Here is a 27,801-nt window from a genome sequence, read left to right as displayed (position 1 = left end):
AACCCTGTGATATAAACACTATTCTCTATTACTTAAAGATGTAGAGATGGATGTTAAGAGAAGTTAATTTGTTAAAGGGTGCTGGTAATGGCCAGATTTCTTTGTTGCTAAAGTTAAGGACTTTTATCCATTATGCTATGACGCTTCTAAAATCAGAGTTTTAGAGATTATTAAAGACACTATAATTTTTTTTGACACTGTATAGCAGATAGCCTGATCTAAGTATTTATTATAGGAGTAAAGAAAAATCTACAAGCCTGGATCAGGGACTAATTTCCACACAAGAACATGAAAATCACCATTTCTTTATCAAGTAAATCTATCATTTTAATTAAACTAGATATTAATAAATATTAAATAACTGAGGTGTGGACAAATTGACCATTTTAATACATTTGAATAAGAGTACATTAATTTTACTCTAGTGAGGGAATATTCACTATTTTCCATTTTAATAATGTTACGAAGATTAACATTGGTATTCTGGGTCCACAAAGCAAAACTAAAAACTTGGCCACCAAAATATTTTAGCATGATTTTAACCATTTGGCTCAAAACCATGATCTCTGTGTCATATTTAGTAAATTTTAGTTAAAATCGTGTGTTTCACTTGAAATGATATAAGTAGTATGATTACCTAAATCCTATTGGCAAAAAACAGAGCTTCAAAATAAGTTAAAAATCACATCTGGTGAAATGATGTTAGTTTCGGAAAGTAAAGTGACACTGTAATTATTAATGGCAATAATTATTTAATGGGATTGTTCTCTGTGGCATCATTGTGCCAAACCCTTTAGAAGCACTAGATAAATTTACTTCTTACACCATTTAAGATCGTTGCTTCTACTTTATAAAAGAAGAAACTGAGGCTCAGAGAGGTTGAATGGATTGTCACAAGTCATATTCCTGAAGGCAGAAGTGAACCAGGTCTGGGTAACTCTGGAGTCCACCTTTTCAAACACTTTCCTGGTGATGTCTAGCCTGTACAGGCTCTTAGACTCCATTGAGAATCTAATAAGAGCTATAGGCCCTCATTTCTTAAAAACAAATATTTGCACCAGGGCTATTCCACACATGAGACAGGTAATTCCTTATAGAGTGGCTGTCGCTTTTCCAGGTAGGACATTCCATGAATGGTCTAAAGCACACCCGTGATTCCCAGTGACCTCGTGGTGCAGCCCCTGTGGTATTCAGTGGTGCCTGTGTACTATTTCTTCCATGATTACTGGTGACATTGCATGTCTTAATCTATTTCTCTTGGCCAGATTCTTTGTGAGGCTCTGCCTCACCACTAAAGTTCTAATGAATACAGAGTGCAGAGCAAGAAAGCCTAGGCAAAGAGCTAGCCTCTGCGGAAGACGAGAGAAGCATGAGAAAGTGGGCTGGTTCTCCCAGGGCCAGTCCACATTAGACCAGGGTGTTGAGAGGATTAATCACAACCAGATGTTGGCTCCTGGCTCTGCATGTTGCTAACAGAGCCCTTGGTCGGGCCTCCTGGGATACTATCAACACCCAGAGCCCAAACCCCAAACCTCGATGTCAGATGATAGAACAGACTGTCCCTGGAGCAAGGCAGGACCCACGGCAAAGTGGCACCTGATGGAGGGAGAGGATTGTCATTTTCAAGGGCCCCAAATCACCCCATGATGGTATCTGCCTATCACATTTTTTAGAAAAAAAAAATCCTCGACCCTCTGCATTCCAGATTGAAATCATTTAACTTCAATAAAAACAATGGAAGAACAAGAATGAATGAAAAATTTTAAAGTAGTTTTTAAAACAAAGAAGTTAGTGCCCATTTTACCTCACCTCCTCTAATATAATTTAAGCTTATACATGTAAAAGGAAGGTCGTTCTTCCCAAATAGAAGGAAGAATGTCCCTTCCCTATTTTGCAGGGACAACAGTGTATTCTGGTAGATATACCATGGTGACTTTGCCCACATTCTTCCTTCTGTCCAGAAACTTCTTTGCATTCCTGCTCCCTCTTGACCATCTACTTACTTTTCAAAGTAAGTCTTAGCAACTACCTTCCTTTCCCGGAGTCTTCCCCAGGCAGAAATCCTGCTCCATCTTCTCAATACCCAAGGGGCTTCCCCCATGTTTCTGTCATGGCCCTTAGCATTATTAGTGCTGTTTATATACTTAATTTATTAAGCTACTAGCTTCCTAGAATGTGGGATGGGTAAGTTTAAGTTTCCTGTGTTGGGTCTATAACATGCTCTTGCCTAACTCGCTCCAGATATCCAAGAAGTGCTTGCTAAAGTGTCACTTGAAAAATCTTTCTGCAAAGTGCTTTGGACCTGGTATAAGTTTCATCTACAACGAATGTACCGTTTAATTTATAAATTGTAACTATGAGAGATCCATGAACACAGGCTGGCTTAAATGTCCCAGCACATACTCAGAGAGCCTTTAGAATTCTACAGGTAAAGCTTATGTTCTGTGTCCTGGCCCCATCTATGTTTGTTCAGCTATTTGTAAAATTTTAAATGCACATATCTCGGTCAGTAATCATCTAAGAGCATCGCTCATGTAGCAAACTGGTGAAGTTCCAGCAGAATATCACCTCTGACATACAAAGCATTTAATTTAAGATAACTGAAGGATAGTTTTTAGAGCATCAGGGCATACGTAATGCTTTCAAAAAGAATTACAATCTATTTCATTTTAAACTCCTGGAAAAATATGGGCCATAAACAAATATACTATAATTTATGGCCTTTACAATAGTCATACCGAATCTTACAATTTCCCCGGCAAGAAAGTTTGAGTAGCACTGACTTAGAAATATCAAAAATATCCTCTGGTCCACTATGCAATAATAAAATTCTGTGCTTGTTTTATACGTTATTGGTTTTCTGTCATTTCGGTTTCTTCTCTACACCTTCCTATTTCTTTTCTGATTTTCTGCACATAATTCATTTTAGCCTAGAGAGGCACATAAAAGAAAAGCTTGTTAAGGCGCATGTGTTATATATGAATTAAGAAGATTCTGCACAAATGCTTAACAGGTTAGAATCTCATAGGCCTTTTCGACTTTAATCATCTTATTGATTCTCTTACTGTTGGTCTTTTTATATGCTGTGTACTTGTTCATGCTAAGATTGCTTAAAATCAGCCACCAGAAAAATGGGTTAACATTAGAGTGCTAGAACAAAACTCTGTCTGCAGTATAAAGTCAGCACATACATATGCACAGACATAGAGGGTGCCAGAATAGGAATACACATTTTAAGAAACGAAAACACTGCATTAAAATTGTAATGCTCAGTATATACTAATAACAGTTGTTATTTTGTATGCTGTATCTTGTATCTTTTGTAATTGCAGAAATCAAATGTGACTTGGATAGTACAATATTAATCTAATTTTTTTCCTTGCTTAAATTATTTCTACATTTTTTTTTACACCCATAATGCAGACAAATATAGCTGGATGTGGCAGCTTACTCCTGTAATCCTAGGACTCTGGGAGGCCAAGGCAGGTAGATTGCTTGAGCTCACAAGACTGACACCATACTGAATAAGAGCGAGAGCCTATCTCTAAAAAATATCTGGGTATTGTGGTGGGTACCTATAGTCCCAGGTATTTGGGAGGCTGTGGCAAAAGGATTGCTTGAGCCCAAGCATAGGAGGCTGCTGTGAGTTATGACGCCATGGTACTCTATCAAGGGTGACAAAGTGAGACTGTTTCAAAAAAAAAAAAAAAAAAGATGTATATAGTACATCAGGGGAAGAATACTTATTTTTGGAGTTAAAGCATCATCAGCATGCTATATTAACTTTTGTAGATTATTTCCTTTTTGTTTTTTCTTGAGACAGAGTCTCACTTTGTATCCATCTATAGAGTGCTATGGCATCATAGCTCACAGCAGCAACCTCAAACTCTTGGGCACAAGAGAGCATTTTGTCTCTGCTTCCTGAGTAGCTGGGACTATAGGCACCTGTTATAATACTCAGCTTTTTTAGAGATGGGGGTCTCACTCTTTCTCAGGCTGGTCTCAAATTCCTGAGCTCAAGCAATCCACTGCTTTGGCCTCCCAAAGAGTTCTAGGATTACAGGTGTGAGCCACTGTGCCTGGCTTATCATTTCCTGTTTGATTAGAAATAAGAATTCTTCTATTTTTTTCAAGCCCACTGAGACAATCATGGAGTCCAGAATACCCATCAAAATAATGTAAAGTTCCAAAATTTTAGTCAGCATGGTATACATGTCAGTTTATTTTTTACATTTCTATGTATTAAATAAAAATGCAAAAGCAGTATAGATTGAGAAGAAAAGAAATGATAGATGCTGATATTATGGAATTTTTTTTTTAAAGAGGTGTGGCTATGTTACTGGAGCTAGAGTGTAGTAGCCATTCACAGACACATTAGACACTCATAGCCTCAAACGCTTGAGCACAAATGATCCTCTTGCTTCAGTCTCTGAGTAGTTGGGACTTTGGATATGCCACCACACTTGGCTATTTTAAGATTTTAAAGGGCCAGGCCTGGTGGCTCACGTCTGTAATCCTAGCACTCTGGGAAGCTGAGGTGGGTGAATTATCTGAGCTCAGTTTGAGACCAGCCAGAGCCAGAGCAAAACCCCATCTCTAAAAAAAAAAAAAAAAAAAACAGCCGGGCATTGTGGCGGGCGCCTATAGTCCCAGCTACTTGGGAGGCTGAGGCAAGAGAATCACTTGTGCCCAAGAGTCTGAGGTTGCTGTGGACTATATAACACTGCAGCACTCTACCAAGGGTGCAAAGTGAGACTCTGTCTCAAAAAAAAGGATTTTAAAAGTAATGTGATATTACATTTTATCAAGTAGTTACTGCTGCAGAAAATTCATAAGTGATCAGCCTGACTACATTAGTTAACATTTTCAGCTTTTTATTTTAATAAAAGAAATTGGTTTAAAATGTTGTTTTTTTCTCCCAGTGTTTAAGTTAGTACTTTCCTTTTCTAAGGTCACATTTTTATTGGGTATATAGTGTTTATGAATTTATTGATTTTTCTAGAACAAGATTCTGCTTCTCGTTGTCTGTCAAATGCATCACATCTTTATGGTTAGGAATGAAATGTTAATGTCTGGCTTTTTATCCTCAAGGATTTGCAGAGACATCTGAACAGGCCCAGATGACCTGGTCCTTCTGCCCCAGGAAAAAGCGTAGAAAACACTGACTACCAGAAAGGGTCCTCACGGTCTCACCAGAAGAAAACGTTACCAATTTTAAGAAAAATGGAAGGTTGAAGAAATCATTTAACATTAGCGTTTCTTAAAAAGCTGTCCCTTTTATCTTCCTTTGAATTCATTAATTATAGATCCACCACATGATTTATAGATACTGGCAGAGAAGGAGGTGGAAATTATTCATGCTGGGAACTCCTGGTGGACTCCTGTTAGGTAGTTTGGATGCTGTTAAATGTTCCATGCTACAAAGAGACATGAATTCAGGATGAAGTGTTGTGTTCCTGGATATTCTGGAACTGAATCTATTCGCTCCAAAAATTTAGAGTTTAGTCATTTTCAAATATTAGAATAGCTTGTATTTGTTAAAAATTCTTTCTTTCACCCATTAATATATAGTGCAAATTATGAAATCTTGCATGTTTCAGAAGGAGCATCCAAAATTTCCTAAAGCACATGAGAATTAAATTACTTAAATTATGTCTATTTCATATTCTGAGTGCATGCATTTGCAATTAGCTATGTCAGGCATTTTTCTTTCATTTAATTTCATCATCATCAAGTAGTATTTATTAAGCACAAACCTGGCTAATTAATTTTCTAGAGAATAACACATACTCTTAAATTCATTCTCTCTATTTAAGAGCCCTTAAACAAGCTACCTCATATATGACATTTTTCCCTAACAAAAATTGCCTTTAAATTCAAATTTTTACGTTATTATTTCAAGGTTTTATTAGGATGCATTCTGCTCCCAAAGTCAGCATATTCAAATAAAAAATGTTATTCAGAACTAATACAATAGACTTCATGCTTTTTTTATTTCTATTACAGTGTATTAATACCTTACCCAACTTTTATACAACACCACTCTTTTAGTTATATGTTTTAGTTCAATAGTGATTCTTCAAGGTAGGAAAATAAGCTGTTTGAGTATAATCAATAGAGGTAAAAATGCAGTTTTGCTAAAAAATTTTCAGTTAACATCTCACATCAAAAACAAGTCAAAGGAATGCCTACTGATCTCAAACCACATGGATTCAAAATGCTTAGTAAATTAATATAAAAATATCTAAGGTTAAGATCACATTGAGACTTGTGCTTCCCTGGAAAAATAATAAAAAGTAATTTTTAAGGTAGATTTAAGGAAAGGGGAATAGTTTTCTCAAGGCACTTTTTCCTAATTGCACCACAAACACTATTTCTTTTTATTTAACAGCAACACCACCGCCATTATTCCTTTTTGATTCCAACCATAAAAGTGACATTTTAGAAAGTTATCCTTATGGACATAAGTTCATCCCAATCATGGATCTCCACTTAAGAGAAGTGAACACACATGCTTGTATCTAGTGAATTTCATTTATTTCATTTCTAGGTGCAATTACACTGTACCTCAGGGGCAAATGCTCAGGAGGAAAGGCAGAACTAAAATGAGACCACAACATGTACCACACACTCCTGCCTGGCATATTAGCATCAGCTGTCTGAGGAAGCAGCATTTGCTGCTACGGCCAATGGCCACTTGGACCGAACCCCAACAGCACAGCTGAAAGTGATGCTTCCGAGAGGCCTGGGAAGAGCTTCTGGAGAGCAAGCAGCCTGTAATCACAAGGGTTAGACTGACATATACGGAAAAGAGTGTCTGGGTTTTACGTCTTACTATGCAGACTTGAAGTTACACATCAAAATGAGATCAGGCATTTGGACAATGCTTAGTAGGGTAAAAAAAATTGTTCAATTTGCCCTTAGAATGAGCCAGGAACTCGCTTCCAAGAGGGTTTTGTAGAGTAGCTGGATGCTGTCATTTACATCTCTTTTAGAAATAACGCGAAACAAGAGATGAAACGATAGAAAGCGGTAGCCTGAGAGGTAAGGGAAAAACAAAAAGAGGCCCTCAGTTAGAGTCACAGTCATTCCAGGGTTTTACATCTGGGAAGACGTAGCCTCTCTATGTTTAGACCAACAGAATATAGCACACGGTATCCATAGGAAGAATATGATCATACTTTTCAAAGTAGTTTAGTTTCTAGAAAATCAACCTTTCCTAAAGGGAAAGCACCTTGAGAACTAATTAATAAGAGCCAGCAGAAAAACAATGTGCTCCAGTAAAAAAGATCTTTTTCTTGATTTTGGGCAACGACCTGGGGCAACATGCTGCAGTGGGTGTTCCCAATGCTTCTCTCCCCTTTGCCCCAGGGATACTGTAGCCTGTTAACATTTTTATCCTTTTGACAGGAACAGGAACAATGCCTCAAAGCAATTTTTGTAAGACATAATCCTGATTCATGGAACAGGTGGCATTTTTTTTGAGGAGTAAGGGTAGATTATTGGAACAGTAGAGAGGGAATAGAAAAATAATTGGTTTTTTTTTTCCTTGATTAATCAGATTCCTTGTAAGCAAAGCCTAGGCCTCTACCCTTTATGCTGCAAAAGGTAAATAAGACAAATGGATACTAAACATTCATGAGGCTAAATTCATGACTGATGCCTCTTACTGTTCAAGATCCCCTATAAATATGCGGCCCAGTGGCTTTTAATGGTGTGACTGTCTGACTCAGCAGGCCCGTGTCAGGAAAGGCATTTACATAAATGGAAAGTGAAATCTTTCTGCAAAAAATAGGACTGCTAGAAACTGCTTAGGTAAGGAGATGCTCACTTACACAAACATGGATGCACGTATCAAACCTGCCTGCCAATATCTTCCTGAGCTTAAGTTATTGCCCATAAAAAAGCTACAATGTTTGCTTTTAATTTCCAAAAAGTTATCTCAGTTTCAGTTTTACTTGGGATAAATTCTGCAAATAGATCTATCATTAGGAATACAAAGAAGAATATCAAGGTAGCATCCCCAAATGTGGCCGAGGACTCATCCTCACACATGGCGCATGGTGCTTAGATAGCTTGGCTAAGGATGAGCATGCGATACAACCCCAGAGCAATGGACCTTGTTCTCTAGAAATATTAAGGAATGATGCAGAAGGGTTTTCATCTCAGGGCAGCATAGCGCAGCCTCGAGTCAGACTGCCAGAATTCAAACCATAGTTGAATAATCCCTGTCCACATGACTGCAAGAGAGGCACTAAACCCTGTGATATCTACTTTAATGAAATGCATGAAAAATAATCTAATGTGTGAAGAAAAAAATTAAGTACACGTGATAGTATCCAGCACACACTAAGCACAATAAACGTTCATTGCTATAATTTTTACAGTAATTGCTATTGTTTTTCCTTTGGTTCCTGCTTCTATGTTTCTGAGTCAGGTTGGGATTGAGCAGTTGGCTTCAGTTCTTCACCATTCTCTGCTCTCACACTTTTTCCATACCTTTATCAGAGGTAGAGTGTGTTTTTCTCCTGTTTTACCTTGAACTCAGCCGTATGACTGCTCTGGCCAGTGGCCTATGCATGGAGTGGCAGTGTGCCAGTGCAGGGCCCAGACCTTAATGGGATTCACTCTTTGCCACTGGGCCTCTGACACCTCATGGGATCAGAGGGACACACTCCAGTGAGCCTGCTGGTCCAACGAGTGGCTAAATATGTGGCACATACTCAGACCTATATCACTTACTGAATGACAAAGAGACACCAGCCTGAATCAGAGTCCCCCTGCTCCCCAGCTACTCTGCCCAGGCCATGAGAGAAAGGCTTCTTAATGTATGTTATTGAAATTTTGCTATTTATGTGACAAGGGCTAACTGAAGTGAGAAGTGAATTAAAGAATTGCCTATTCAAAATGCACGTCTGATTTCCCAAGGAAAAAGACACTAGCGTGGGTGTCTGGGTCTGAAACAAATTCAAAGGTAACTGTGAGAAGACTGGAAGGTTATCATGGGCAGTGAGTGCTTTATGTGCGATGTTCCTTTTAGTTTTAACAACAGCACAGGAAGTGGCACTACTGATTTTATAAACCAGGAAACTGAGATACATGAAGAATGAGTTACATTCACTGAGGGGGGAGGGTAGCTAAGACAGAATTCCAACTCAGGAAGTTTCCTTGCATGGTATGCGATGATCACGATGGTGATGGGAGGTGCAAACATGTAGCTTCCCCTGTGTCCACTTTACTACATTCATCACTTTGTGCCCGTTAATCTATGGAAGCTGTAGAACCCTATGAAGTAGGTATGATTGATTACCCTCCTCCTACCGATGGGGAAATGGGAGACAGCTGATTAAGTTGCTGGCCCTCCTTTTCTCATAGCTAGCAGGTGGTGAGTCAGCTTCGAACATGGGCCATCTAGTTAACCATTAATTAGCCACATTAATAGCTATTCATGTACTGCCCTCCCCAAGGTGAAAGGGCAGAAACGCCATCTTCCTTCTCTTCTGGGGATGTATAAGCTTCTCCAAGCATTCAAAAGCAAATATGCCTTTTGGACACCATGGTTACCTTCAAGTGCACACAATGTGATAAATGACCCCTCACTCACATGACAATCACTCTCAGGTTCCACTGAGATGTCACTCGCACAAGCACAATTGTCTTCTTTGCCACCTTTACATTTACTTGTTTTTATTTTCGCTTTTTTGATTGTGTATTTTTAGAGCCAACTAGTTTCAAATTCAGAGAAACCATAATGGAGTGAAGAACAGAATGCCACAAGGAACGTTAATCCTCATGGGTCTTAGAGGTACCTCTAGGAAGGAAAGAATAGCCTCTTAAGGCACAAAGGGAGCCAGTTGTTCCTCGGATCTATCCGTGCACACATTTCCTACACCTGGCAGGAGAGAAAGCCTCGGTGGTCTCAAGGCTGCAGACGCTTTCTCCATCCACGCCCCAAGCAGGACACTGCATCTCTGAGCACCTTCTCCTGAACACACAAGCGTCATTCTACCCACCTTAAAAGCAGCACCTCCGTGTATGATGGATTTGATAAAAATCCCTAAGTCTGTTCTCGTTTCCCGGGACTTGTTGCCTTTCAAGCTCACCCCAAGGCCAGCAGAACCTGAATCATTCAGGGGAATCTCAAAGGTGAGTTGCTCGGTTGTCTCCAGGGAGAGCGCATAGCAGTCAGGTTCTCCTTTCTGTTGGGAATATGAAGGGAAGAAAGGACATTAATATTTCACGTTCTCAGACGCTAACACTGATATTAGAGGATGATTGGCTTCTAATAGCTACAGTACTGCTCCTGGGACCCAAAGGCTGGTCTTCCCTCTGCAAAAGGCACCTCGGTATTTATCAAGGGGGTGGAGGAAGAGTTCTGAGGGAATAGCAACTGATAATGATCAACGGAGAGGATCATTTGCAAGACAGGGTCGTGTAATTTGAAACATCCCATAACAAGCATTTGGAAATTCAGCAGAATATTCACCATGAAAGAGGCTAGACATTGCAGTTTGTGAATCTTAGGTAACAGAAGAGATCTTGGAAATAACACAGTCTCAACATCTTTATTTCATAGATGAGGAAACAAAGCTTAGTGTAGAAATGTCTTAAAATTTCAGAGAAATGTCTAGCTTACATGCACAATTTCAGACACATCATTGACCACGGAAACAATGCTAGATTAGCAATGGAAGATTGCCAATAGGACACAGAGCCCTGAAAAAAAAAAGTGTTATCTTAAAATTAGAGCAATGTGATTTATAAAGGACATCACTCAATTAAATTTCACTTTGTCAAGACTCACGCTTTATGCATGCATTTGGGGGTGGCATAACTCACTGCCATCCAGTGTCTGAACCCAAACAAAAATGATTATGCACAGCAAATATTCATGTCATCCTTGACAAATGACACCTGGCCAGAAGCATACCACCTTAAGGAATACAGAGAACATGGCTGGGGAAACGTATTCAGGATTCAGGTCTCCAGGAAGAAGTATGAGGTTAATCATGTTTGGTCCTTAGTGCTTTCAAATATGCAGCGGTGGGAATAGACAAGTGCCGTCCACGTGACAGTCTTTGCAGGTTTACCGTCTACATTCCTCTCAAGCTTGCAGAACGGGAAACTCTGCCCCAGTACAAAACTGAAACATTTGAAAATGAGATGTCCCTGGAAACGATCAACTCATTCTAGGTCAGTGGTTCCTTCCTCTCTATAATTATGTCTAGGGTCTCTCATCTTAAGGTCACTTTGAAGGGACTCTTAAGTAAAATTACATATTTAAAAATTACTATGAATGCCTGAATGTCAGTCACATAACCATAAAATCAGAAGTGGCAAAGAACCTATAATTAAAACAGGATAAGGGCCTGATCACAGCCAGACCATTGACATGGCATTTTCAACCCCTCCCAAAATAGAGAAAAGCTACCTCCAAGTTTTAAAGAAACAGTTTCCACATTTAATTTCACTGTAAATGAATTTAGCTGTAAAGATTTTGACAATAGGTTGTTCAGAGAAATGAAACTTTATTGTTTAATAAACTGATAAGACATGAGCTTTTTTAACTAACTCATTATATTATTATCTAAGAAATAAACCCCATTATTTGATTCAAACTAGTTATATGTTTTTCCAGTAGAATGCCAAGAGTTTAGTATTAAATGTAAGCTATTTGCCTTCATCTTTGTCTTCCAAAATACCCACTTTAGAAATCGTGGCATTTCATAGTCATTTATATTTCCAGGAATCTTTGATAGTTGGTTAATCGCAGTCTAATAAAGTCTCACTGAATTAAAGTAGATATTAAAGAAAAACTGTTCTTACCGTAAGTTTGTGAACACCATTTTAAGAGAAAAAAACTAGAAAGCTTCTTTGGCTTTTATCTATCAGAGACACACAGACAAGGGATTAGTCCTACTTTATTAATATTTTCAATTCACTTCACTCTATGATCAAATCATTTTTATTTTGGCAATCGTGTTGAATTCTAAGTAAGACTGACGATCAGTATTTGCACTAACACCTTTCACTTATTACATAAAGTGGTGGAAAAAAGATAGTGATCTGTTGGCAATATGGTTACTTTTTCTTTCAAAAATGAATTTGTCTTTTTTAAGTTCCTGATATCCTAGAGCCAAAAATACAACAAAAGCAATAAACTAGGGCCTAACAATAATTGGTGCTTCTGTTCCAAGTGATTTACAAATATTATACGTATATACCTGTTCTTCCCAACGACCTTATGAGGTATATTCTCATGCGTGTTCATAGACAGCAAACTGAGGTGCGTGGCAGGTAAGCATCGTTCTTCCAGTCCACAGGACTTACCAATGTCACCTGTGAGGCCCAGGCAGCATGGTCCCTGTGTCAGCATCTCTCTCTCTTTTTTTTTAATTAACGATTTTGAGTTATCTACTACATTTTCTTTTCTTTTTTTCCTTTTCTTTGTTTTTTTTGAGACACTCTAATTATGTCGCCCTCGTTAGAGTGCTTTGGTGTCATAGCTCACAGCAACGTCAAACTCTTGGGCTTAAGTGATTCTCTTGCCTCAGCCTCCCAAGTAGCTGGGACTACAGGCACCCGCTACAACGCCTGGCTATATTTTAGAGACAGGGTCTCACTCTTGATCAGGCTGGTCTCAAACTCCTGAACTCAAGAAATCCACCCACCTTGGCTTCCCAGAGTGCTGAGATTACAGGTATAAACCACTGTGACAGGCCCTTCTTTTTTCTTTTTAATTGAAAAATCAAATTTATATCTATTTGTGTAATACTATGCATTTTAAACTATATACTTTGTAGACTAGCTAAATTGAGCTAATTAACATATGCAATACCTTACATACTTACCGTGTGTGTGTGTGTGTGTGTGTGTGTGTGTGTGTGTGTGTGTGTGTTAAGAACAGTTGAAATCTTCTTAAACTTGCTAGATGAAATTTGGTATCCTTTGATTAACATTTCCCCAATGCTTTCCAACCCGGGGAGCCTCCTCTTGTACTCTCTGCTTCTGTGAGTCCAACTTTGCCCTTCATAACTACCACACCTATCCCTGTACCCCACAGTGTGTGGATAACCACAACTTGACTTACCCACAAGAAATGTCAGGACAGACTGCTACGATGACAGTTAAGATATCACACAATTTACATTTTCTACCTAACTACAATTATGTTTTATATCTTTCTTATGCTCAAGCCATAATTAGTGTTCTCTAATAATAGCAAACTTCCCAATGGTAAAGGAAGTCATTACAGTAGTTAACATAGCCATTTCCTCTGTTGCAAATAAACGTTCCTTTACCATGTTAATAAAAAAAAAATGTCAATATGATGAATGCCTCTCTCCAATAATCTTGGTTCAACCAGCAACTTTAAAAATGAAACTCGGATCTTGCCAGATAATGTTTTGTAGCAGAATGGAAAGGGTATAAAGTACTCACAAGTGTCCCAAATGCAAGACCTTAGTAATACGATGAACCTAAAAGCAGTGCCACCTCTAGACCTTGGACCTTCCTTGGCTTCTGTCTTGTAGATAAGAGCTCCTTCCATCCTGTCCTAAGAGTATCCTTTCTTTTTTTATACCTTTATTTATATAGATATCAAGATGCCCCCCCTCCAAAAAAAAATCCAAAGAAGGGGGCTGGTATAGTAAAGGAAATTTGTCAATTTATTTTATTTTTTTTTATTTTTTGCCACTACAGCCCATGTCTCTAGATACAAAGTCGTCAAGATTCCTAGCACTGCCGTGTCAGACTCAAAATAGGCACTGGATAAATATTTGTTGAATGAATGAATTGATTTATATGAGAGTCTCGAAGTAGGTGCCTGTGTGTATCTACATGTATATACTCGCACATGTACAAATCTGTATTTGTAAAACTGTAAGCAAATGAATAAATTGCTGGCATCACATTTGATTCAAGAGTTCATTAATTAAAATGTTCATAGAAATTAATTTTAACATTAGAAGTAATTATAAAAAGCATAAGATGTCACATGAATAAGGAGCATTAAGGAATCTTAATAAGGCCATAAGGAATCTTAAAATTTACCTAGTCCACCTTTCCTTTTGGAACCATACTTCCTGGACCTAGAAAGAGGATAACCCTGCTTACCTTCAACAATGAATTTTCAGTGGAGGCACCAAGACGTGTCATAGCTAATTGATGAGGGACATTGGCCTGTTCATGGTTTTAAATTACATCAGGTAGCTCAAATTATAAGTGAATATTACAAACTGCAATATTCATGGTACACCTCATCAAGTTCAGGAAGCACTATTTTCCAGCATCCAAAGCCATGTTACCTGTCATCCACCTAGCTACATACATGTGTGCATGTGTGCTGACACACATAAATACACACACAAACTCAAGTTTCAAGGGATGATACTCACATAAAGTGCAGTTAATTCTCATACCTTCTATACTACTTTATTCTTTTTAAAAAAATACAGTCACAAAAATACCCACTAAGTTGATCTCATGATCCAATAATGGGTCGGGGTTTTCATTTTGGAAAGCACTGAAATCAAGTATGTGTGGGCATTTTTATTGATAAAAGAGAAAAAGCAAAACCAATGCTGAGTAAAATGCTAATTTCCTTTTCATTCCTAATTTATATAAGCCATTTTTAATGCTTTCCTATCCAGTTCCAGCCCTAATTCTTTTTTCTCTTTTACATAAACTTTCTTCAAGTTCCTATAGCTGTTGACCTGATATCCTAATTTTATGTGTATGTATATACATGTATATAGGTAAATATATGTGTATGTATATATTATATATGTCCCTTCTCCCTCCTGTACAGTTATTTCTCCTATTTTACCATTCTCTCATTTTGCTCTCTCTGATTCTATTTCTGTAATAACTGCCCTGAACAGGTGAACTCAGAGGTGAGACTGGTCCATTCTGGGCTGAGTGACAGTAGGTACCATTTGCACACACAGTGGTTCAAGAAAGTTTTATCAAGCACCTATTATGTACTAAACACTGCAGTATGAAATGGCCAGTCTACATAAAACATGATTGGCCAAATAAACAAACAAGCAAAGATACTGAGCAACATGGAAGGCTTTCCTGTTTCATTTGAAGTTTTAACTGGAGATGAAAAAAATAGAGTTTAAGGATAGGAAAGAAGAAAAGGAGAAGTCTAATGTAGGTCTCGCCAGATATACTAATCATTTTTGTAAAACAAATATCGAAGAGATTACTTGGTGTGAGAGGAGGACAGAGCCAGGAAAACCAATGACTAGGGAGGATGCATATTATTAGCTTAAGAGTGCTCCAAATGGGGCCATCTCTAGAATTACAGATGTCTTGTATTGCAAAGCAGTGCTTGATTCACACATGCAAGTGGTAATAACCAAGCCTTTCAAAGCCCGGGGGAATCCACCAGTCCACAGGGCCAACGTTCAATTTCCCAGAAGCCCAGGTCAGACCTGAAAGCTTCCATGCTGAACCTTTTATGGCCCTCATTTCATTAAATGCTGTGTTCTTGGCTCAGCACAAGCATGCTCTGAATGTCTCTGCCTTGCCTTGCCTCCCACATGTGTAATTAGCCTGTGTTGTGAGCAGCTTACCTTATGCAAGAGTTATGTTTCACATGCAATCATTTTGTCAATTACTAAAACTCAAACAAAAGGGCTTAAAGAAAAAAAAAAGGAAAAGAATGAGATCTTTTTACATATATGAAGCAAAAGCCCCACCTGGCAATTCTGCCAGGCTATTTTATAATAAGCTTCACCATCGCTAACTTTTGCCTGAGTAAATTCTAAGGAATTTAAGGTGACAGAACTTTTGTTATACGGCTAAATAAATTTTCACGACAATGAAAGGATAAGACACCTGCAAGACCCTTCACTCTCTGAAATTATTTAATCTTCTGGAAAGGAACAGGGGAGTTATCATAAGCATGAAAGGTTTCTGGCCAATTGGATTATATAAATTTCAGAATGTGGTATCATTCTAGAGTGTGGATCAGAGGCTCATTCCAACCGCAGGGAGACGTTTTATTTTCTACTGGTCTTTTCAGAGAATAAAGAAAATAAAAAGATGAGAGATGAGCAGGCACATGCCGGGGTAAAAGGTGGTCTAAAGATGATTATTTTAATAAATGATAAATAACTAATACATAAATGAAATCAGCAGAGCTCTTGGTGATTTATAAGCAGGCAGATGATCTTTTAAAGTATTTTGTCCTCTGGATACCAAAGACAAATCTCAAAAAGAATCAGAGATTGTAGGACTAATAAAAAATCTAAATTATACTCTAAGTTGTTGATAATTAACCCAAATTCAACATTATATATCAATCATAAAGAAAAGAAAAATGTAAAGTAATATTGTCATAAAGCAAGAGAAGGGTTTCAGACAGTTAAAAGTAAGCAACAGAGGTACTTAACTTTTAGTGGGGAAAAAAATGAAAACATAGATTACAGTTAACTGAATAATGTCAATATTTTAAATATATGTTCTTTTGTGACCTCCCCAAGTACATATCCATTCATTTCAATTTTTTTTTTTTTTTTGAGACAGAGTTTCACTCTTTTACCTCAGCCTCACTCGTAGCAACCTCAAACTCCTGGGCTCAAAAGGTTCTCTTGCCTCAGCTTCCGAAATAGCTGGGACTACAGACACCTGCCACAATGACTGGCTACCTTGTTCTATTTTTAAGTACAGACAGGGTCTCACTCTTGCTCAGGCTGGTCTTGAACTCCTGACATCAGGCCACCCGCCTTCCTTGGCCTCCCCCAAATGCTAGAATACAGGCTTGGTGAGCCACCATGCCCGGCCCATTTCAAATGATTTTTAATCAGAGATCTGAATGAAGAGAATTCTAGAAATTATTTGTAATTGAGATACTTTCATGTTTTCAAAAACCCATCCCCTCTAAAAGGACACAGAGAGAGGAAATGTTAAAGCAAGGGCTGCTTGGTGATGGAACTTATCGAAAAACAACTTTCTTTAAGTAAAGGATTAATCTAATACCAGAAAACAAATGTCAGAAAATAACCATTCTTTACTGTCTGTTCAACAGAAAAGCACCTCACTGCAGTATTAAGTCAGAGCTTAAAACTAACAAAAGGAAAGCACATTGGAGCTGAGAGTCGGGTGCAACCCACTCTAACCACATACAATCTATAAACCTGTGGGATCAAAAAATTCAATGGTGTAGTGACACTGGCAATGTTTTTCCTTTTCAGATGAAGGTTAAGGAAATGAATATAATATTGTGTGTCATTAAAAGTAAACAGACACTATAATTCAGATAGAGAATTTTATAAAACCAGAACTTGCTTTGTTAATATTGAGAAACAATAGGTCTTTCTATTTTGTTTTTACTCCTTCCAGTTAAAGGTAGGTTAGCTAAACCTAATTAGAAATGTATTAAATATTTTACATACAATAATTTAGTGGTTAAAATTTAAGAATACATCTTTTTGTGGGAATATCATAAGAACAAACGATGCGATTTAAACCTCGAATGACCTAGGGAGCAAGCAGGATGAATCTGATTGTGAGAGGAGCAGCCCATTTGGGGAGCTGGGCTCCCAGGTGAAATACTTCAATATCTTCACCATCACAAATAGTTTGCATGCCAGGCAACCTGTGCTTGATGACTTTAAAAGACAGTACAACATCAAGGACAAAAGTGAAACATAAGTAATGACCCCCAGCATCACACTGAAGGGAGCACACCAGTGAGGGTGCCTGCACACCCACAGCCCAGCCACCTGCTCACAAAGCAGGGGTGACATCCACTGTGGTGGTACCTCTGATCTCCTGACAGCCAGGAGACAGGCTGCTGGTGCTTCTAGAGGAGGTCTGGCCCCAGGCTGTGCCCAATTCAAAAACGAGCTATTCCGACCATCCTGTCTCCCTCTACAAAGTGAATTAATCTAACTAATACGCAGGTTCATGGTCACTGCATGTTGGAGGGTGGGGGCGGATGAGGGCTTCTATGATTAAAAATTCTAAGGAAAAGGTTTCATATTAGACTTTTCAGAGACTACATAAAAAGTTAACACATGTTCAGAGTTCTCGAGAGGGAGACAGACTATGTTAGGTTGCCCTAACTTACCTGGCTGGGGGGCATATCTTTTCATGAAGTATGTAACAGGGAGTGTTCCCTACCATTCCCTTAAAGACATGCTGCATTAGAGAACATGTGGGAAGAGGGGTGAGAAGGAACGGAGTGGAGTGGGGAGAGGGCTCCGGAGAGAAGGCATGTGGGTCTGAGAGATGCCACAGAGCCTCACGGTTACACCTTCCAGGTCCATTACTTCTGCATCATTTTTGCAAACATGGCATATTTTACAACAGAGTAATACAGAAGGATGTGTAGTCTCATGTCAGCTTTTAAAAGGTGCAGAACAGTAAGTACATCCTGATGCTTTTATTTTATTTATTTATTTATTTTCAGACAGAGTCTCACTCAGCACCCTGGGAGAGTGCCATGGTGTCATCACAGCTCATAGCAACCTTAAATTCTATGCTCAAGATGCCTGGCTAGTTTTTCTATTTTCAGTAGAGACTGGGTTTCACTGGTGCTGAGGCTGGTCTCAAACATCTGAGCTCAAGGGATCCCCCCACCTCAGCCTTCCAGAGTGCTAAGATTATAGGTGTGAGCCACCATGCCTGGCCCCATCATCAAGCTTTAAAATTAAGGAGTTCTTATTCCATAAAGAGGAATAAATGATGTTTAGTTTCCTTATGAGAAATTTCTTCCCATTTTCCTCTCTTTCCTTTTTGCTTTTTTAAGTTTTGAACTAGGAATTTTCTATAGATAGTTGAAGACAAAGAATTAAAGGTCATTTTCATTGAGATCTAATGAAGTGTGATAGTTACAGAACAAAATCTTAAACCAACAGAGCAGGACATTAAGAATGTTCTACACAGCAGCCTCCATTCTAGGTCACATGTGCCATTATTGAGGGTACAATGACTCTCTAAGTAAAGATAATACAGCTTTGTCCCCAACTCAAGAATTTTAAAGGCAGGGATTACATCTAATGACCTTCATTTTCTATGGAGAACCCAGCACATGTTCTTCCACTTAAGAATCAGAGAGTAAGAGGAGGGGAGACAAGATGGCTGACTGAAGCCAGCTTTCCACAGAGGCTCACGTCCAGAAAGAGAGTTAAAAGACAGAAATTTAGAAAGTAACCTGGTCGATTTGACCTGCACCAAGAGAGAAGGTTGAAGAATGCATATCAACCCCAATGAGGCGAGCTGCAACCACAAGGATACAAACAAAAGGTACAAAATCCATCACCAAGCGGACGGGAGTCTCCTCCCCCATGAGAATGGCTTGGAGTGTCCCACAAACAAGCAGAGTTCAAAGGTCCTTCCACTACACTCTATGGGAGGGATCCCATAAAAACTGGACCCACCTCCCCTACTAGGGTGCCACGGCATTGTCCTGCCAGGCATAAAACTATATAAAACTGTATATATTCTCTACCTGCAACTCTGACCTCCCAGCACTCCCCTCCACTCTCATTCTGAGGTCTGGAAGACTGTCCCCCAGGAGTCCAGATTCTTGGGTAATTTCTTGAGGGGTATGGACAGGGCCTAAACTGCAGGTGGTCAGTGCTGATGCTGGGGCATGGGAGCAAGGAGAGGATGGTCAACTGAGAGGGAACCACACCGGAGCAGCAGTGCCCTGAGGCGCAGAGCAGCACCAGTCTTGTAGCAACAATAGGGCTCACTCCCGAATATTCTGAACCCACACCCCCTGTCTCCCTGGGCAACCAGAGGAGGCCGGGCATCTACTCAGGTGGGAACCACCATGGAACAGATCTGGGACGGAAATGCAGGCCCTGTGAGTAAAGGGTTTGCCTGAGGTGTACTGACCTGGGTGGAGTGCAGGGACTAGAAATGCACTCACAGACCCGGGAAGTTCCCAGGGTGGGGCTGACCCAGACGACCACTTTACTGAGCCTAAGACACACTGGCCCTCAGGAGATCGTCAGCCTATAGACAAAGGAAGACAGGACACTAGAACTGACAGCTAACGGAATACAAACCTGCAGGAGCAGAGACAGGGCCTGAGGCGCAGGCTCTGGGAACTCAAAACAGCTTCTCTTCTGCAGGGGAATTTAGCAGGGACAGAAACAAATTCCCACAAAGTTGTTCTGTTCTGTCAGTAACATCAATCAGGGGCAGGGCTGGAACTGAGTGAACACCCCCCAGCCTCCATCAAGTGCCCGAGGTTGTTATGCCTCACCTCCCCCTGCTAGATAGAGGCAGAGTGCAGCTACCTGGCTGAACAGAAATAGATTTCCTTGTGATTCAGGCAGGTGCAAAACCCTGGAGTATCTGTTCACTACAGGAAACTTGGTCAGCCAACTGCGGGGCTATCAGTGACAGGGTGTGACTGAGGTACAAGGTGGGGAAGGAGGCATCAACCTTCCCAGACTGATCTATTTGCTGGGTGGCTCCTCCTGACTCCACGCAGCACTGGAGCAAGCCATATCACAGTAGTCACCAGACCCCTTTGATCCAGTTGCCAGAGACTTTTAAACTCTCCCACCTGAGACAGGTGTTGACTGAGACAATTGATTTGGACTTTTTGAATGGAGCCAATCACCCGAGGATTATTCAGGTGGTGCCCTGGGTGTGTGGTGGTAGGAAGGTTTGATTTTCCATTTCCAATTGTTGCCTGTGGTGGGTGGGGTGACTTAATTGCTGGTATTTCTCCACAGCTGAGACTTCAACCCAGAGTAACTGTTTCACTAGGGTTGAACAGAAACCAGCTGAAATCAAGACAGAACCACCTAGCCCCAGCACACCAAACAGGGCCCCAGTTTCTCAGGCCATAGCACTGTACAGGACCTCGACAAAGCTCCAGGGGAAAAATCAAATGGTGTAAAACAATCATGGGGCAGAATCAGTGGAAAAACTCTGGTAACATGAATAACAGGAATAGATCAATCCCCCCAGGGAAAGATATGGCAGATGTAACTGAAGATCCCATTCATAAACAGCTGGCAGAGATGTCAGAAATAAAATTCACAATTTAGATTGCAAACAAGATTAATAGAATGGAAGAAAATTTGGAATTAGAAACTGGAGCAGCAATTCAAAAGTCAGAATTAGAAATTCGAGGAGAAATTCAAAAGATGTTTCAAGAATTTAATGAATTTAAAGACAAAACCACCAAAGATTTTGACACACTGAAGCAAGAATTTGCAGCCCACAAAGATCTGAAAAATATAGTAGAATCCCTCAGTAACAGGGTGGAGCAAGCAGAAGAAAAAATTTCTGACATTGAAGACAAAGCCTTTGAACACTCCCAAACTCTCAAAGAGGAAGAGAAATGGAGAGCAAAAACAGATCTTTCTCTCAGAGAGCTCCAGGATAATTCGAAGAAGGCTAGTATCCGCCTCATTGGAATCCCTGAAAGTGATGAAGTGACCTCGCTAGGCACAGAGGCCCTTCTCCATGAAATTATGAAAGAGAATTTTCTGGACATGCCAAGAGATTCTGAAATTCAGATAGCAGAAGTTTCAGAACACCAGCACAACTCAATCCCAATAAGACATCCCACAGGCATATCATAATTAACTTCACTAAAGTTACTATGAAGGAGAAAATTCTAAAAGCAGCCAGACGTAAGAAATCCATTACCCACAAAGGGAAGAATATTAGAACGACTGCAGATCTCTCTGCTGAAACTTTTCAAGCCAGAAGAGGGTGGTCATCGAATTTTAATCTCCTAAAGCAAAATAACATTCAACCCCAGATCCTGTATCCAGCTAAACTGAGTTTCATTTATGATGGAGAACTTAAATACTTTAATGACATTCATACGTTGAAGAAATTTGCCATAACCAAACCAGCTCTTCAGGATATTCTCAGACCTATCCTCCATAATGAACAGCACAATCCTCTACCACAAAAGTAAACTCACTCAGAAAATTTTGATCAAACTCCAACTTCCACAGTGGTGAAAGGATTGAAAATGTCAACTGGACTTTCGAAAGACTCGATACCCAAAATTTTACCAGACTTATCAATATTCTCCATTAGTGTAAATGGCTTAAACTGTCTTCTACACAGGCACAGGTTAGCTGACTGGATACAAAAACTCAGGCCAGATATTTGCTGCATACAAGAGTCACATCTTACCTTAAAAGATAAATATAGACTCAGGGTGAAAGGATGGTCATCCATATTTCAGGCAAATGGTAATTAGAAAAAAGCAGGTGTTGCAATTCTATTTGCAGATACCCTAGGCTTTAAACCGACAAAAGTAAGGAAGTACAAGAATGGTCACTTCATATATTTTTTTTTGGTGTTTTTTTTTTTTTTTTATTAAATCATAGCTGTGTACACTGATATGATGATGGGGCATCATTCACTAGCTTCACAGACCATTTACCAAGTTTCACATATACCATTGTAAGATGCACCGCTGGTGTAATCTCACCAATCCCCTTCCCTCTACCCACCTCCCACCTCCCTCCCCTCCCTTTCCCCCTTCCCCCTATTCTTAGGTTGTAACTGGGTTATAGCTTTCATGTGAAAACGCTAAATTAATCTCATAGTAGGGCTGAGTACATTGGGTACTTTCTCTTCCATTCTTGAGATACTTTACTAAGAAGAATATGTTCCAGCTCCATCCATGTAAACATGAAAGAGGTAAAGTCTCCATCTTTCTTTAAGGCTGCATAATATTCCATGGTGTACATATGCCACAATATATTAATCCATTTGTGGATCGATGGGAACCTGGGCTTCTTCCATGACTTAGCAATTATGAACTGGGCTGCAATAAACATTCTGGTACAAATATCTTTGTTATGATGTGCTTTTTGGTCTTCTGGGTATATGCCCAGTAGAGGAATTACAGGATTGAATGGCAGATCTATTTTTAGATCTCTAAGTGTTCTCCATATCTCTTTCCAAAAGGAATGTATTAATTCGCATTCCCCCAAGCAGTGCAAAAGTGTTCCCTTTTCTCCATATCCGTGCCAACATCTCTGGTCTTGGGACTTTGTGATATAGGCTAGTCTCACTGAAGTTAAATGGTATCTCAAAGTAGTTTTGATTTGCATTTCTCTGATGATTAAAGATGATGAGCATTTTTTCATATGTCTGAAGGCTGCGCACCTGTCTTCTTCAGAGAAGTTTCTCTTCAAATCCCTTGCCCAGCCTGCGATGGGGTCCCTTGTTCTATTCTTGCTAATGCGTTTGAGTTCTCTGTGGATTCTGGTTATTAAACCTTTGTCAGAGACATAACCTGCAAATATCTTCTCCCACTCTGAGGGATGTTTGCTTGCTTTACGTAGTGTGCTCTTGGCTGTGCAGAAGCTTTTTAGTTTGATCAAGTCCCAGTAGTGTATTTTTGAAGCTGCTTCAATTGCCCGGGGGGTCCTCCTCATAAAATACTCACCCATCCGGATTTCTTCAAGGGTTTTCCCTGCACTCTCCTCTAGTATTTTCATAGTTTCATGTCTTAAATTTAAATCTTTGATCCAGTGAGAGTCTATCTTAGTTAATGGTGAAAGGTGTGGGTCCATTTTCAGTCTTTTACAGGTTGCCAGCCAGTTCACCCAGCACCATTTGTTAAATAGGGAATCTTTTCCCCACTGAATGTTTTTAATTGGCTGTCAAAATTAAATAATGGTAAGTAGCTGGATTCATCTCTTGATTCTCTATTCTATTCCAGACATCTACCTCTCTGTTTTTGTGCCAATACCATGCTGTTTTGATCACTATTGATTTGTAGTATAGTCTGAGGTCTGGTAGCGTAATTCCTCCTGCTTTGTTTTTATTTCTGAGTAATGTCTTGGCTATTCGAGGTTTTTTCTGATTCCATATGAAACAAAGTATTGTTTTTTCCAGATCTTTAAAGTATGACACTGGAGCTTTAATAGGGATTGCATTGAAATTCTATATTGCTTTGGGTAGTATAGACATTTTAACAATGTTGATTCTTCCCAGCCATGAGCATGGTATGTTTTTCCATTTGTTAATATTTTCAGCTATTTCTTTTCTTAGAGTGTCATAGTTCTCTTTATAGAGGTCTTTCACGTCCTTTGTTAGATAAATTCCCAAATATTTCATCTTCTTTGGCACTACTGTGAATGAGATAGAGTCCTTAACTGTTTTTTCAACTTATCTGTTGTTGGTATATATAAAGGCTACCGATTTATGAATGTTGATTTTGTAACCTGAGACGCTGCTGTATTCCTTGATCACTTCTAAGAGTTTTGTAGTAGACTGCCTAGTGTTTTCCAGATATACTATAATATCATCCGCGAAGAGTGAAAGTTTGATCTCTTCTGACCCTATATGGATACCCTTGATCGCCTTTTCTTCCCTAATTGCAATGGCTAAAACTTCCATTACAATGTTGAAAAGCAATGAAGACAATGGGCAGCCTTGTCTGGTTCCTGATCTGAGTGGAAATGATTTCAGTTTAACTCCATTCAATATGATATTGGCTGTGGGTTTGCTGTAGATGGTCTCTATCAGTTTAAGAAATGTCCCTTCTATACTGATTTTCTTAAGTGTTCTAATCATGAAGGATGCTGGATATTATCAAAAGCTTTTTCTGCATCGATTGAGAGAATCATATGGTCTTTGTTTTTTAATTTGTTTATGTGCTGGATTACATTTAGAGATTTACGTATATTGAACCAGCCTTGAGACCCTGGGAGAAAACCGACTTGGTCATGATGTATAATTTGTTTGATGTGTTGCTGGATTCTGTTTGTTAGGATCTTGTTGAATATTTTTGCATCTATATTCATTAGTGATATCGGTCTATAATTTTCTTTTCTTGTTGGGTCTTTCCCTGGTTTGGGGATCAGGGTGATGTTTGCTTCATAGAACGTGTTGGGTAGTCTTCCTTCTTTCTCTACCTTTTGGAACAGGTTGAGTAATATAGGTACTAATTCCTCTTTAAAGGTTTGGTACAATTCAGACGTGAAACCATCTCGTCCCGGGCTTTTCTTTTTAGGGAGGTTTTGTATGGTTGATGCTATTTCTGAACTTGATATGGGCCTGTTCAATATTTCCACTTGATTCTTGTTAAGTCATGGAAGGTGATGTGCTTCCAAGTATTGGTCAATTTCCTTCAGATTTTCATATTTCTGAGAATAAAGTTTCTTGTAATATTCATTAAGGATTTTTTGGATTTCTGAGGAGTCTGTTGTTATTTCGTCTTTGTCATTTCTGATTGATGAGATTAGAGATTTTACTCTTTTTTTCCTGATTAGGTTGGCCAAAGGTATATCTATTTTATTGACCTTTTCGAAAAACCAGCTTTTTGATTTATTGATCTGTTGTATTATTTTTTGTTTTAAATTTCATTTAATTCTGCTCTGATTTTGGTTATTTCTTTTCTTCTACTGGGTTTGGGGTTGGAATATTCTTCCTTTTCCAGTTGCTTGAGATGTTCCATTAAGTTGTTAACTTCCTCTCTTTCCGTTCTCTTGAGGAAGGCTTGCAGTGCTATAAATTTCCCTCTTCGGACTGCCTTTGCGGTTTCCCAGAGGTTCTGATAGTTTGTGTCTTCATTGTTGTTTTGTTCCAAAAAATTGGCAATTTCTTTCTTAATCTCATCTCTGACCCAGCTATCATTCAGTATAAGGTTATTTAACTTCCATGTTTTTATATGAGTATGCAGATTCCTGTTGTTACTCAGCTCAAGTTTTATTCCATGGTGGTCCGAGAAGATGCATGGAATAATTTCTATTCCTTTAAATTTACTGAGGTTAGACTTGTGACCTAAGATGTGATCAATTTCGGAGTATGTTCCATGGGCTGATGAGAAGTATGTGTATTCAGTTTTGTTGGGATGAAATGTTCTGTAGATGTCTGCTAAATCCAAATGTTGGATGGTTAGGTTTAAATCTAAGATTTCTTTGCTCAGCTTCTTTTGGAGAATCGATCCAACACTGCCAAAGGAGTGTTGAAATCTCCGATGATTATGGAGCTGGAGGAAATCAAGTTGCTCATGTCTGGTAGAGTTTCTCTTATAAATTGAAGTGCATTCTGGTTGGGTGCATAGATATTAATAATTGAGATCTCATCATAGTGAGTATTACCCTTAACAAATATGAAGTGACCATTCTTGTCCTTCCTTACTTTTGTTGGTTTAAAGCCTATTGTATCTGCAAATAAAATTGCAACACCTGCTTTTTTCTGATTACCATTTGCCTGAAATATGGACGACCATCCTTTCACCCTGAGTTTGTATTTGTCTTTTAGGTTAAAATGTGACTCTTGTATGCAACAGATATCTGGCCTGAGTTTTTGTATCCAGTCAGCTAACCTATGCCTCTTTAGAGGACTGCTTAAGCCATTCACATTAATGGAGAATATTGATAAGTCTGGTGAAGTTTTGGGTCTCGAGTTTTTCAAAAGTCCAGTGGCCATTTTTAATCCTTTCACCAGTGTGGAAATTGGAGTTTGATCCGAAGTTTCTAAGAGAGTTTACTTTTGTGGTATAGGATTAGGTTGGTCATTATGGAGGATAGGTCTGAGAATATCCTGAAGAGCTGGTTTGGTTATGGCAAATTTCTTCAACATATGAATGTCATTAAAGTATTTAATTTCTCCATCATAAATGAAACTCAGTTTAGCTGGATACAAGATCCGGGGTTGAAAGTTATTTTGCTTTAGGAGATTAAAAGTTGGTGACCACCCTCTTCTGGCTTGAAAAGTTTCAGCAGAGAGATCTGCAGTCATTCTAATATTCTTGCCTTTGAAGGTAATGGTTTTCTTTCTCCTGGCAGCTTTGAGGATTTTCTCCTTCATATTAACTTTTGTGAAGTTAATTATGATATGCCTTGGGGATGTCTTATTGGGGTTGAGTTGTGCTGGGGTTCTGAAGCTGTCCGCTATCTGAATTTCAGAATCTCTAGGCATGTCTGGAAAATTCTCTTTCATAATTTCATGTAGAAGGGCCTCTGTGCCCAGCGAGGCCACTTCATCTGTTTCTGGAACTCCTATGATTCGGGTATTCGCCTTCTTGGAGTTATCCTAGAGCTCTCTGAGAGAGTGATCCGTTTTTGCTCTCCATTTCTCTTCCTCTTTGAGAGTTTCGGAGCGTTCAAAGGCTTTATCTTCGATGTCAGAAATCCTTTCTTCTGCTTGCTCCATTCTGTTACTGAGTGGTTCTACTGTATTTTTCATATCTTTGAGGGCTGCAAATTCTTGCTTCAGTGTGTCTAAGTCTTTGGTGGTTTTGTCTTTAAATTCATTAAATTCTTGAGAAACTTTTGAATTTCACCTCGAATTCCTAATTCCACTTTGTTAATCTTGTCTGCAATCCAAATTCTGAATTCGATTTCTGACATCTCAGCCAGTTGTTTATGAATGGGATCTTCAATTGCATCTGCCATATCTTTCCTTGGGGGGGGTTGATCTATTCTGGTTATTCATGTTACCAGAGTTTTTCCACTGATTCTGCCCCATGGTTGTTTTACTCCCTCTGATTTTTTCCCCTGGGTCTTTGTCGAGGGCCTAGTACAGTGTTGTGGCCTGAGAAACTGGGGCCCTGTCTGGTGCGGTGGGGCTAAATGGTTCTGCCTTGTTTTCAGCTGGTTTCTGTTCCACCCTAGTGAAACAGATACTTTGGATTGAAGTCTCAGCTGTGGAGAAATATCAGCAATTAAGTCACCCCGCCCCCCACTGGCAAACAATTGGAAAAGAAAAATCAAACCTTCCTACCACTGTCCACTTAGGGCAACACCTGATTTGTCCTCAGGTGATTGGTTGAGTTCAAAAATGTCAAAATCAATTGTCTCAGTCTGCACCTGTCTCAGGTGAGAGAGTTTAAGA

The 27,801-nt window shown here is 39.2% G+C and overlaps 1 protein-coding gene across 2 annotated transcripts in view; it reads right to left on the bottom strand.

Annotated features, from left to right (window-relative positions):
- PARD3B (par-3 family cell polarity regulator beta) overlaps window positions 1–27,801 on the bottom strand; it is a 1,103,837-nt gene that overhangs the window by 481,163 nt on the left and 594,873 nt on the right. For both annotated transcript variants that reach the window (XM_053597659.1, XM_053597658.1), the window contains exon 11: window positions 10,014–10,199. In XM_053597659.1, coding sequence (XP_053453634.1) covers window positions 10,014–10,199 — 186 coding nt within the window. The remainder of the gene's footprint in view (window positions 1–10,013; window positions 10,200–27,801) is intronic.

Source organism: Nycticebus coucang, chromosome 7, assembly GCF_027406575.1.
Source record: "Nycticebus coucang isolate mNycCou1 chromosome 7, mNycCou1.pri, whole genome shotgun sequence".
Lineage (NCBI taxonomy): Eukaryota > Metazoa > Chordata > Mammalia > Primates > Lorisidae > Nycticebus > Nycticebus coucang.
Note: the sequence above shows the minus strand (reverse complement) of the source record. Positions and strands in the feature narration are given on the sequence as shown.